Raw genomic sequence first — 14,390 nt, forward strand, 5'->3', positions numbered from 1 at the left:
AATTACATACAGCAGCCACTTGATGCTGCTTCACAGTTCTCATCCTGTGTGTTATAGTTTAAGCTATACTCATGGATACACACTTTTTGCTAGCTATGTTTTTGTATAGCCTTCAGAATTCATGCTAATCCTGCTATTGGCTGGTGAGTTGCCTGAAATTTCATGCAGGATTAAGTGGCTATTTGCTGTGGTAGCTGAGTTTAGAGATACCTTTCTTCATTATGTATAATGTCAAGCAAATACAAGCAAGTAGTTGAACAGATATGCAGCTTAATATTTTAGAAATATCCTGAATATGATAAGGAAAACAGAACTCTGGTTGTTTTGTTCCTGAAGCATAAAATGCTCCAAGAGTGTCAAGGAGACTATGATGGGAAAAAAACCAATTATGTTATCATAAATGTGTGACTTTTTTAATAATAGGGAGCTACTTCATAGCTTTATTTAGAAACATTTTAGTTGTATATTAACTGAGAAGAATAAATCTCATCATGAAAGCCTAGTAAGTGCTGCCAATTCAGCAGATCTTGGTCAATTGGTCATGTTGCATAGTAAGTGCTACCAGTTCAGCAGATCTTGGTCAATTGCTCATGTTGCTTCCCTTATGGTTTGAGATAAACCAGTTGAATTTAAAGGTAGAGTTATATATAAAAGCCTCTACAAGGACTAGGATCTGGTCTCATCTCCATTTTACAATCAAATACTGGTATTGTGAAATTGTGATAGTTACTTTTTAATTAATTAATTTCACAGTCGTCAGTAAGGAAGATGCTGAACAGGAGCTACTATAATTGGACATCTTAAAATCAGGAGGTCTGATATATTCATACAACTTTCTTAAAAAAATCCCTAACCTGACCAGAAGCCTTTTGGAGAATTAATATTTTCTTCAATAAATGAGTAATGTGGAAGCCCCAGAGGACATGAAGGGAACTGAAGGATGAGGAGAAAACTAGCAGTATACTAAGATGTTATAAAGAATAACCCATAGGTCTGTTGAGCTGATATTAATATAGGAAAGAATAATGAAGAAAAAATAAATTAAGCAGCACAAGGGAGGCAACCACTACTGATACTGATTATGGAAAACATTTAGGAAATACACTGGGTAATTTTTAAAGAACATGTTGATGCATTTGTTTACTAGAGGTAATAGTGTAGATGCCAATGACTTATGCCTCTGTAGGCTGTTTGTCTTTACATGGTATCTTTGTTACCAAATTGTAATGACAGAAAGTCAGAAGAGTCATCATCATGAAATGGATGGAAAAATTATTACAGGTAGGATTCAAAACTGGGAAACATTACAGGACAGGTTCTACAGACAACAAATACATTCATTTACATGACATTATCAGCCTGCTAGGTGGTTAAAATACATAGGATGGGGACTGGTGCACTCATTGCTTTTTATTACCATCAATTTTATGTTACTCTTGCATCTACATTATCTGTCACAGCTTGTTTTTAATTTTAGCAATGGTTTTAATTTAATGCTGAACCCAGTAACAAGGTAAATAGAGATGGTTAAATTCTTCCTGAAAAAATAGAAGAGAGTCCAAAGCCTCATTTTCCATAACAAAGCTTTTATTAGCACTTGACAAGATTATGCAATGGTTCCAGCTCTGGGAGTAATAGCTGGCATTGGCATGTGAGAGCAGGAGACTGCCAAAAACCTCTGCATGATTTGGCACCTACAAAGTGCCTGTCAGTTAACTTCTGTTCCTAATCTGACAGTCACTAAAAATAGTTCAAGTGGCTGCTTTCTACTTAGGAAGAAATCATATTCCTCTGGATATTTTTATCAGGAGAGAAAAGAACAATTAGTAAATTGCAGTTTATTGACTTCCAAGGCTACAGTTACGAGTATATAGAACTTTCATGTTTGTTACCTTTTCTTGAAAAACACAGAAACATCACAAGGAGAAGACTATACATTGTGGAACCTGAAAATACTGAGCATATTTTGCTCATGAAATAGGATTTATGGCCTGACTTTAAAATGACTGAAGTTTTAGTATACAGTTATTTCCATCTTGATAGTAATGAATGTAATGAATGTTCTTTTTTTTTTTTTTCCCCACAGCCAGCAATCAGCTGAAGATCTGGCCAGAGTACCTGTTAATTCTACCAGCAATATCTTGAATAGGCTATTGCTCAGTTATGATCCCAGGATAAGGCCTAATTTCAAAGGTTTGGCAGATATTTCAACCCTTTGTTAATGCTTGACATTTAACTTTTGCTCCTTTCACCCACAGAAAATGTATATGGAGTCAATATTCACAATCTAAATGTCTGTGTTTTTTTAAAAAATGGAAATTTCTCTAGATAGTGTGAAACTACCCTTTTGAGGTGAAAGGTAATATGTAAGTCATTATCGTAAGAGTATGTGATGCTTTATATTATTCTTATTATTTTATGAAAGATTTTTAAAAAACAGAATGGAATAAGTTCTTAAAATGTCTTTTTATCCCTGCATTATAGTTAGACTTTAGTAGTATCTCAGCTTTACAGTATTTTGAAACAGCAAAATTCTCTATAGAGGTCCTTTTAGATGACTTTATAAAACTTGGGATCAGCAGTATCACTATTTAGAAACCATACAGTTATTAAATCCTTTAAATATATGTTAGTAATACCACTTACACACTTTGGAATTTCAAATGAGTAATGAATTTAAACACATTCTCTGACTTCAAGGCATCACCCTGGGTAGGCAAATATTTCAGAGATCTTCTATGAAGGCAAATGTGGTTTCCTTACATATGCAGGAAATGTCGGAATACATATTCTCAAAAACTCTCATGACTCATACAGCTGTAAATTACACTTTCTGGGAGTTAGATTATTTCCCTTCCGGAAAAAGACATAGACAATTTTCTTACAATATAGACATTACAGTTTACATAAGTCAGTTCCTTCTTTTTAAAACTCACATTTAATTATACATTCATTAAAAGATGCTTTAACATGCCCATCAATAGTATGAGACATTTGGAAATCTATAATCTTTAATCTTTGGTATACTTTTTTGAAGACACCATTTTCAGATGGTCTGTTTAACTAAGATTTATAAATATATTAAACTCAATTCTCAGCAAATGTCCTGCTTCTTTCGTGTTCTCTGTAGAATCATTTATATGTTTCCAGCACTGAGCCTTATCACAAAGAATAGATGTCCAGTCTCTGCTCTACCTGTGCTTCAAGCATGATCAGCTTGTAACCACAAAGCATGTTGCAGATTTCTTTATATTTTTTATAACCCTGCTGGCAATCTAGTAAGAATCAGAATGGAAAGAAAAGGAGGACATATGATGTTAACTCACAGGGAGGTGGAAGAAAAAGAATATCTTCTGACAACTGTTTTGCCCATGTTAAAATGTTCCTCACACACGAGTGACTTTCTGCACAGCATTTCCTTTTCAAATCTGGAAAAGGCAGGACAGTCTTGGCTACTGGTGATTTGGTGGGTTGTCCATCACATGCATCAGGCATTAAACAAAGTATTATGCTTATTGCATAACCAAAAGCATCACGTTTAACTGGTCTGATTTAAAAACAGGACCAAAAAACAGACTGGTTTAACTGAACTAAGTGAAATATTGTCGTAGTGATTTTCTGCTGAATGAAGAGAATGAGTTTTAATTTATGTAGTAATTGTACACTGAAATATTTTATGCAGACAAGAGAACTATTAGATGCAGCATATATTACTTTGTTCTGTAACTATTTACTCTGTCAAAGCAGCCTTCATATATTTTTATATCCCTTTTGTTGCTGAAAATAGAAAGAAACACACTGAACTAAGTTTTGTAACAGTGTAAATGAGATCAAGTACATATATCTAGTGTATATTCTGACACCTTCAACACACAGGTGCTAAATAAAATTAGTGGACCATAATTAGTTCTCACATCCATTAGGCCACTTCTCCTTGCTTTGTGATAACTCTCTGTTAACACCAGATTAAGTGACTGCCAATCAGTTCCCACAGGGTGACACAAGGCAGATGTAGCAGCTGTCACACCAGCCCTGTTTAACTACAGGAATCCTGGCTGTGGAAAAGAAGAAAAAATCCCAGCCGTGTTAGTATCTTTACAACTGCTGTTTTCTAAAAATTTTTCTTGGCAAATTGGTAAACATCGGAAAATGGAGCAGCTTTCCAGGACTTTTTCACCAAGGCAGTTCATGCTTTACAGCAATGTGTTTCACCTGCACAAAGAAATATACTCTTAATATATAAATAAATGTCTCATTGTAAATCATAAACAGGTAATTTGGGATGATAGATCATTGTTATGACCATGATGTCTAAAAGTACTACTACTAGAAACGTGAATTGCCTCTATCCATTACTCTTGTGTACAGAAGTGATCCTGGATTGTGCATTTTGTGATAATAGAAAATCATGGAATTAAAAAAATATTTAAATTTATGATCTGTGAAATGCTTTAAGCTTAGCACTCTGGACTCAGGTGGGGTTGATTTACTCTGTTTTCTTATGACTAGATTGAAAAGAGGTTTTGTGATTACTGTTGGCCTTCAGTGGAAATATTTAAAAATTTGGTATAGGCTAACTTGAAAAGATAAAAGTTGTGTGACCCTATACAAATTTTGACGTTGTGATACCAATATAAAAGAGCTTTAAATTAAGGATAATGTATCTTTACCGGATTGTGCAGTTCACTGGAAGTATTCTCTTTTTTTTTAAAGGAATTCCAGTTGATGTTGCAGTCAACATCTTCATTAATAGTTTTGGGTCAATTCAAGAGACAACTATGGTAAGATTGAAATGAAATTAATATAGCACACGTGGAGATTTTCTTATTAAATTAAATTTCAAATGAGGATTATGAATTATAAAGTAGAAATTATTGTTATGATTGCAGACATTAAGAATTGAGTTAATGGGGTTAGTGATAGACTAACGATGTATTATGCCATAAACCTATTAACCTATTTCACTCTGTATTTGTCCACAGATTGTTATAGCTTTTAGGATGTGATGTACATGAAAGGAAATCATGTTTCTAAGATGCAAAAAAAGACACTTCATTTCCATAAATTTTGAAGTTCAGGAGAAGAAACCATCTGGTAGTATGAATTAAGTAATCATCCTGAGAGTTAATATATAGGTTGCTTGACATATTACTTAAGAAGGTACTATCACCATATGTGAGAGAAAAAGAACTGATAAAGCTGATGCATACAGGTTCCCCATCTTATGCAGATCTGAAGATAGGAGTAAATTGTGGAAGAAGAGGAGGAGGAATAAAGGAGTAAACCATCAGTGACCATGATCTTACTCCTTTTTATTTACTGTGTGACAGAGATAAAATGAGGAACGAAGTTTCTAAACGTGTATTTGCAATTGAATCAGAAAATTTCAACAAAATTTCGACCTTTTTTTGTTTAGGAAATAAAATCTACCTCAAAAAAAAGAAGTCATTTTAGCAAAGCCCTTTACAATATATTGCTACTTGAAGATCATTTTACAATGGCATTTCCAATAAATATCATCAAAAGAATTGCCAAAAAAAAATTGCACATAATTGTTGAAGATGTTCTGACCTTGTCAGGTTTTTTCATTTGTATTAAAAGGTGGGGAGTACACTGTATTTTTCCCGGTACATGGGAAGCCACAGCTAGGGCATACACTCAGAGTGGGAGTTCAGACAACTCCCTGAGCGTCCCATGTAGAAATAACTTTGGTGATCTGCTGCATCAAAAACATTGAGGCAGTTCCCAAAATCAGAGTGTTTTTTTTTAGTGCTATGACTAAGGCAGCATTCCTACTCTGAAGCAATAAACCATACTATGACTAATAAATAATAAAACACCTTTTGTTCGTGGTGAAAGTAAGTACCTACTTAAAATCCAGAACCAGCTTACATGATACTCTAATGGCATTTCAGTAGAACTGCAGAGCTGCTGAGAGTTAAATATATGTGATGACTAAACCAGCTTTTTGAACAGCATAGCCAGAAATTTCTGTTTCTTTAATTAGGAACAAATACAGTTTTTGATTTAGTTGCAAATGTTAGTAATTCAACTAATGGCATTAGTGGGAAGTGATATTAAAACAGAGAATGTAAGTAGGCCAAAGATACCCTGAGATTTATTTCTGAAAACAAAAAGGGGACTGAGCTTTAAAGCAGGACAGAGAGGAAGAGCAGGAAAGTAGGAGTGAGATAAGTGTCTAAGACGGCAGGTGTATTAGGCCAGATGGCCCTTTGAAGTTTCTGAAGTTTATTGCATGCTTTAGATAGTGACTTTTACAGAGGCTTTTTTACAATTCAGCCAGATCCAAATAGTAACAAAAAATGAATGTAAGGGATGTCTGCAACCCACCCCCACAATTTAAGTATGTTCCCTATAGAAATGCATGTGTGCATGTCTGTGAATTCCTGATATGATCACTCACAAATTTACTAGGGTGTTCCGTAAGATGAGTCATGCTACCCTCCATATTTCACATCTTCAAACACCATCCTGCCTTACTTAAATTTCTACTTTTATTTAGAGTTCTATGTCCAACTGATACCATGACGTGTTTATATAAAGACTAAATTACTTCACAAAATCACAGAATCACAGAATGGTAGGGGTTGAAGGGACCTCTAGAAATCATCTAGTTAAACCCCCTGCTAAAGCAGATTCACCTTGATCAGGTTGCAAAGGAACACATCTAGGTGGGCTTTGAAAAACTCCAGAGAAGGAGACTCCACAACCTCCCTGTTGCATCTCCTCCGGGATCATCTCCTCCGGGATGCCTGTGCCGGGGCTCTCTCACCCTTACAGGAAAGAGATTTCTCCTCATGTTCAAGTGGAACTTCCTGTGTTCCAGCTAGCACCTGTTACCTCTTGTCCTGTCCCTGGGCACTGCAGAACATGGCCCACCTCATCCTCCTGACACCCGCCCTTTAGGTATTTACAAGCATTAATAAGATATGCCCTGAGTCTTCTGTAGGCTAAATAGCCCAAGGTCTCACCACCTGTTCTCGTAAGAGAGATGTTCCAGTCCCCTGATTCTCTTGGTAGTACTCTGCATTGGACTCTCTCCAGATATTCTCTATCACTCTGGAGCTGGAGAGCCCAGAACTGGACACGGTACTTGAGGTGAGTCCTCCCCAGGACAGAGTAGAGGGAGAGCAGGACCTCCCTCAACCTGCTAGCCACACTCTTCTTGTTGCATCCCATGAATGCCATTGGCTTTCTTGGCCATGAGGGCACATTGCTACCTCATGGTTAGTTTGCTGCCCACCAGATCTCTTTGATCCCTCTCTGCAGAGCTGCTCTCCAGCAGGTCAAACACCACTGTAGAAGGCTATCAGGTTGGTCAGGCAGGATTTCTACTTACTGAATCCATGCCGACTCCCCCTTGGTTGGCTCCTACTTCTGAGTGCCTTCTTAATTGTATTCTACTTTATCTACTTCTTGGTTGCCTTCATGTGTCACCGGAAACACTTCCAAAAGAAACAGTCAATCTGTTCTTCCATATACCACTTGGGCACCCCTTTCTGCTGCAGTGGCCACTGTGTTCTGTGAACATTCGGGAACCACTGCTCTCTTGGTTGTAGACGAGTACTTGTCTTCAAATGGTGTGGGCAATGCACCAGACAGTAAAGCAAGTCCCTTAGACTAGGATATCTAGGATATCTAGGATATCTAGGATAACTAGGATATTCTGTATCTGCAGAATCACAGGATTACTGTTCAGGAAGCACCAGATCTGTGAAGGACCAGAGGGGCCTCTTGCATTCAGAAAGAAGAGACATTTGCAGGCAGTAATATAACTTCTGAAAAAGATTTATCAGTGTTGGAGAAGAGAGCATCTGTTTCTCTGCTGTCTCAGGTGTTGATGTGAATCATGAGGAATATTGATTTCTTGACTGTAAAGTTACCAGAGGCAAATAAACTCTTTGGAGTGATATCGTTACTGAAACAAAAATCTGTGAAAGAATGTATTTCTATTTCAGTCAATGAACTGTTGTGATGATTATTGGCTCTAATTAATACATTTTACATGAATTAATACATCTGTACAATTCATGTACATAATACATGAATTAATACATTTTCACAGAATCTGTGTTGAGGTAAAGTGTCCTTTTTTTTAGCCACACTAAAGGGACAATTCATGATTTTGAATGAGGCAAGGATGTGGAAAAATAACCATGGATGCCAGGTGATTGGAAATGAGGTAGGGGTAGAAGTCCCAACAAAGAAATGTGTAGAGTGTCAGTGGAAAAAGGCCATTTGGCAAGCTAATCTGCTTTTGTTCAGAAGAAAGTTAAAAGAGATTCAGAAGGAAATATCTTCAACAAGATGTCCTATATTCCACTTTTAGACCTCTCTCTGAAATAGACAGACATTAATTAGATAAGCTCTAGGCTTAATATCTGGAACTTCTAGATAACCAACAGGCTCCTTCACGTCATGGTCCCTGGTTCTGATGGTTCCTCACATATTTCAGGAATCCCACAAAATTATTATTATATTATTTTTTGCTTTCTGTCCTATTCCCATGACAATTACATTCTTAGCTATACAGTTGGCTCATCCTCAACAAAAAAAGAGTAGAGATTAACTTCCATTAAGGTAGTCTACTCAGTTTTACATTTTTTACTTTAGTTAGGCTAAGAAGTATACTTAATTTTAAGAGAGAAGGGAATTTCTTTATAGAAAACTATTAACAGCTTTGAAGTAATATCGGTTTAAGCAAGACAGGACACATAGTGTGCATCCTATGCCCAGAAGTCTGTACTCCTTTAATCATGCCCTTGTGAAGAAACCAAAGGGCAAATATTTGCTCTGTTTCAAGAAAGGGTAGAGTTCATGTTATGGTGTTGAACGTATATGAGAACTGCAGCATTTTCATACACATATTGAAGAAGTTACCTAGAAAAATAAAACAAAAAATTAGAAAAATGTGAAGAGAATAACATTTCTATGGCTAAAATGGAGAAGAGTTTATACTAGAGGTGCTAAGCTCCCGTTATTTTGAACGCTTGTATTGTTCTAGCTCATTAGGCTACTTGTCTAGGTTCCCCATGCTAACTGTGCTTACAATTTTGCATGTGTTGGTTTAGACTGCAGATTTGTGGAATTACTGTAATTATTTCACATTTAAAAATTGTTATAGACTGGATGACCAGTCAAGGATTCCTCAGGATAGCTCTCTTCTGGTATAAATACCCATTGGACTATAATTTTTTAACTATGCTGGTGATCTGACCCTCTGTCTACAGTTTCTATATTCAAGATTTATACTTAAGAGTGTAACCTTCATTTACTCAAATGGCAAAACATCACTTCCTCTATCTCCTTTACTTCAACATCTTACAGATATGTCTTTATAATTTTTATATATATTAAGGAAAAGTGAGTTTCCATATCTTAATCTTAAAAATAACATTTCTGGTTTATGAAATTGAAGTGCTATTATGTTTCTTTTCTTTTGTATGAGTGCAGTTCATGTAGAAAAAGCCTTTCATGATTTAATATGTGCTCCAGTTTGCAGAGGAAGATGTTTTGGCTACGCCTAGTTTCTGGCCTGAGGAGTTTTTCTGGCTGCATGCCCACTGTTTAGTAGGTTGCATTTGAAATATTTCCTAGAATGCATCCCCTTTTAACCTCCTTGAAAACAACTTGCTGTCTGTTGGAGTTTTGCAAGAAAATAAAACTCTGTAGAATTCCTTTTAGCCCTGTGATTATTTTTACATACCAGGTCCTCCTAGCCGTACTGCTGAGGAGCATCTCTTCTAGCCCCTATCCCTTGTTTCAGTTTTTTTAATTGCTATTTGACTCTCCTTTATTAAAAAAGCAGACCATTCTACAATATTCGTCAAATTTTTGTAGAATGTATAGAGGAAAGACCATGTGCTTAACATAGACCACTTCTTCAGCTCCTATTGAAGTTAACAGTAGTGCACATACTGAATATTAAAATTCATTGCCCAAAGTTGAGAGAACTGGTTGCAGACTTCTTTCAAAATAGATTTATACCAGATCATAGCATATACTGCTACCAGATGCTGTAATGATAGAATCATAGAATGGTAGGGGTTGGAAGGGACCTTTAGAGATCATCTAGTCCAACTCCCCTGCAGAAGCAGGTTCACCTAGATCCGGTCACATAGGAACATGTCCAGGTGGGTCTTGAAGACCTCCAAGGAAGGAGACTCCAGAACCTCCCTGGGCAGCCTGTTCCACTGCTCCCTCACCCTCACAGTGAAATAGTTTTTTCTTATATTTAAGAGGAACTTTTTGTGTTCCAGCTTCATCCCATTACCCCTTGTCCTGTTGCTAACTACTACAGAAAAAAGGGGTGTCCCAACCTCCTGACACCCACCCTTTAGATATTTATAAATGTTAATAAGATCTCCCCTCAATCTCCTCTTCTCCAGACTAAACAGCCCCAGTTCCTGCAGCCTTTCCTCGTATGAAAGATGTTCCAATCCCCTGATCATCTTCATGGCCCTGCACTGGACTCTCTCCAGCACTTCCCTGTCCCTCTTGAGCTGAGGAGCCCAGAACTGGACACACTGCTCCACATGAATCCTCACCAGGGCAGAGTAGAGAGGGAGAAGAACCTCCCTTGACCTCCTGGCCACACTCTTCTTGATGCATCCCAGGCTGACATTGGCCTTCTTGGCAATGAGGGCACATTGCTGGCTCATATTTAGCTTATTATCAATCAGGACTCCCAGGTCTCTCTCTGCAGAGCTGCTCTTCAGAAGTTCAACCCCCAGCCTGTACTGGTGCGTGGTGTTGTTTCTTCCCGGATGCAGGACTCTGCACTTGTCCTTGTTGAACCTTATGAGGTTCCTCTCTACCCAACTCTCAAGACAGTTGAGATCCCGCTGAATGGCAGCACAGCCTTCTGGGGAATCAGCCAGTCCCAGTTTGGTGTCATCAGCAAACTTGCTGAGGGTACATTCTGTCCCCTCATCCAGGTCTGTAATAGTTCATATTCTTCTAAGAAGCAGCCCTTCTGCACATCATTTTCTGGCTAGCCGCAGTTTTTTTTATTCTGCCATCTCTTTGCTTCCTTCTACGTTTTCTGTATTGCCTCAAGTATGTGGCAGTCTTCTTCTCCAAGTACACTCTATCACAAGTCATTCTAGTTCTAGTCTCATTTAGGTAGATCTAAACTGACCTATTTTATGTTACTGGATTTTTCTTCCATTGACTGAAGCAGGAACAGAATTTAGTTCCTAAAATGTCACAACATCCCATTTTTTGGCATTTTTAAGTTCATTTGTAGTAGAGCAAGGAAAGAAATAAAATAGCATCCAGCTGATCCTACTTCCAATTTGTATTTTGCCAGTGCCATTCTACTTTTCAGTGATGTAATCATCTCCTCCTTCTGAATGGGTAAACTGAAGGCAAGTGTTGAACACTGCTTAGCATTTGCCTATGACTTTGAGAAGGCATCTTATTTTGTTAAAATTTGGGTTATGCACTTGTTTATGGGGAAATCAGTTTTAGTGTAATGAATGGTGTCACGTTTGAGAGCATTGAATGGTATGTAGTATTTGTCCATATGATTTAATGTAGTTTCTTTCACTGAGACAAGAAGTGCACATGGAATGGGAACTTCAGCAAGGAGCAAAGGAAGTAAATTTTCAATTATATACATGTAAGAAAAGAGATGCTTTCTGAGATAACAATCTGAATTCCCTCTTGTTCTGAAGCTTCTCTATGAGAATGTTCCAGTACAAAGTCAATTCATATTAACTTTTATTTTATACTTCTTCTTTACCATGATAGGATAATATAAATCTTTGTATAAGTAAGTCAGACTATGTACATTTTTTCAAAACTAGACTTCTGACAAGTAGTGTATCTCTCAGAACTATGCATGTTAATAAATACTGTCTCAGTTCTTTCTACTTAGTTTTGATGCTTTGCTTTTCCTTACAATGCATGAAGGAAAAATATTACACAGTATAGTGCATTAAAGAAATACCACAGCCTGATTTGACTGGTGGATTGGACAATGAGAAACTGGGCATCATATTACAATTGAGGTGTTAAATCAACAGAGTAGATTATTCTGCATGACAGCCAAGTGAACTTGCTACCTGCTGGAGTTAGCATGACTGTCTCAACATGGCACTTGCCTTGCACTGTAAATGTACATGTAGTAAGTACAACAGAGAACTCCCACTGCACAAAAAAAAAGTGTAAGAGGGCATTTACATGTAAAATAAATAACTTTGTAAAATTAATTTATTATGCAGAATAAATTGACAGAGCAAAACTATGTTGAGACCCTTTGCTCACAGATTTCTAGCATTTTGCTATAATTATAAAGCAGTGTTTTTACTGCTCTAAAAGACACAGCTCACTATCTCAGGACGCTTTGTACCTAATAGACAACTATGAAAAATGAAAACACACCACTGAAGACAAGTAGGAAAACTAGAAATAGAAGTTACCTTGCATATAGAATTTTGCTTTATTTATTTTGATTTTTTTCTTTATTTCATTTCATTCTTCTTCTGTATGTGATCCGCCTGGTTTACATATACCTAAAAAACAGTCACTGGCTCAAATGTAAATGTAAAAAGCAAAAAGACATAGAGGTAAGACTGAAAAAATGTAACTGACATACTGGGTCAGATTTTTTCTTTTGATCCGCAGAGCTTTCATTATGGACAGAATATTTGCGAGAATTGTTTTACCCTGCTACTCCACTTTGCCAAGGCAAAATTAGGTTCTCATTGAGCATGGCTCTACTACTTTCCATCCCTGAGCAGGAGTCCCGCTGAATCCAGAAGGAAGTTTCCTGTGTCTAAAGCCTTGATTTTGTCTCTTGGAGACCAGCTGTGTTTCTGTTTTTCATACATGCTACCTCAATACTTTTATTGCAAGCTGGCATCATTTTTTCTCAGTTAACCAAAATAGTCCCAAAATACTGTTACAGGGTCTGAGGCTGTATTCTGGGTGTCCAGTGTAAAATCTATTATCAATCTGGTCTGTTTTCTGCTTTTATACTGTGATATTTTGCCATCAGCGCACCACTTAACCAAATGGAGAACAAGCTGGAATTTACACAGGATATTCTGGTAGAAGTGATAACCATGCCTGCTGCCTGCAACAGTTTACTGTAGTCAAGCTATGACCTACCTCTGTCCTGCTGCATGTTTTTCTTTGTGCCTGGGTAACAGGAGGCTACTGTTGAGAGGACGCAAAAATGATTCAGGGGGTGACAATTTGGTCCTTTTTTTTTAAAGTTACTATATTCAATACGTGAGTGAGACATAATCTGCTTCTTTGTAGTTGTTTGACACTTATTAGGGTCATTTGAATAGTGATTGCCATCTTTGTGACAGAAAAAAACAGGGCATAAATTATTTTTCTTCTCTAAGTCTGATAGAATGGTTTTCTTTCTTTATGAGTTTTTTGATAGACTTTTGGCTAGCGTAATATTTTTGTATTCTTCCCATCAGGATTATAGAGTCAACATCTTTCTAAGACAGAAGTGGAATGACCCCAGACTCAAACTCCCCAATGACTGGAGAGGGTCAGATACGCTGACAGTGGACCCAACTATGTTTAAATGTCTTTGGAAGCCAGACTTATTCTTTGCAAATGAAAAAAATGCTAACTTCCATGATGTCACACAAGAAAATATCCTTCTTTTTATATTTCGGGATGGAGATGTCCTAGTCAGCATGAGGTATTTTATTTCTGTATTTCTACTCTTTTTCTAAATGATTTGATATGAGATATGCTGTGTTATACTTTGTAACATAATACTAATTGAGACTAATATTTACATTTATAAGGCAGTTTGTAAACAGTGCTAAATAAATTAGATGGAAATAAAATAGATATCTGAGTTGAAGCCTTCAGTAAAACATAGTAATTTGCCCATTGCTTGAACTTCTATATTAACAAAAGAATATTATGTTTACTTACTAGTAATATAGGTAAAGGCAGAAATTATGAAAATTGTGAATAGAAATGTTTTCAGAGCAGTACTGGAACATTATCCTGATTAAGGTCCATGCCTTAATGGATATAGAGTTTTTCAGAAGACCCCAAAGTATTGTTTAATTTTATTACAATTAACATGTACTTTTTTTGTGGTTTTACTTGGTTTATCAAAGGTATACACCATGCCATAAAAATAATCATCATCTGAAAATAGAAACTGTTTGAGTAAAAAGGAGCTTATAATGAATTACAGATCTGGTAAGTTTATAGGTATAAGGATTTGTAGAGATTAGACTCAATTTCCTAACAATGAGTGAATTTTTTCTAGTGTGAACTAGAACATATTGCACTGGTAGAGGAAAAAAATGATCACCCAACTATACTGCAGCTTTACTGGTTAGAGGGAACCCCTGTGAAAATCATGATCACATGAGCTATTT

The 14,390-nt window shown here is 36.7% G+C and overlaps 1 protein-coding gene across 1 annotated transcript in view; it reads left to right on the forward strand.

The window, feature by feature from the left end:
• GLRB (glycine receptor beta) overlaps positions 1-14,390 on the forward strand; it is a 52,346-nt gene that overhangs the window by 10,471 nt on the left and 27,485 nt on the right. The window contains exons 2-4 of the mRNA XM_010206494.2: positions 2,087-2,193; positions 4,714-4,781; positions 13,461-13,690. Of these exons, the coding sequence (XP_010204796.1) occupies positions 2,087-2,193; positions 4,714-4,781; positions 13,461-13,690 (405 nt within the window). The remainder of the gene's footprint in view (positions 1-2,086; positions 2,194-4,713; positions 4,782-13,460; positions 13,691-14,390) is intronic.

The sequence above is a fragment of the Colius striatus genome, chromosome 3, assembly GCF_028858725.1.
Source record: "Colius striatus isolate bColStr4 chromosome 3, bColStr4.1.hap1, whole genome shotgun sequence".
NCBI classification, from domain to species: Eukaryota; Metazoa; Chordata; class Aves; order Coliiformes; family Coliidae; genus Colius; species Colius striatus.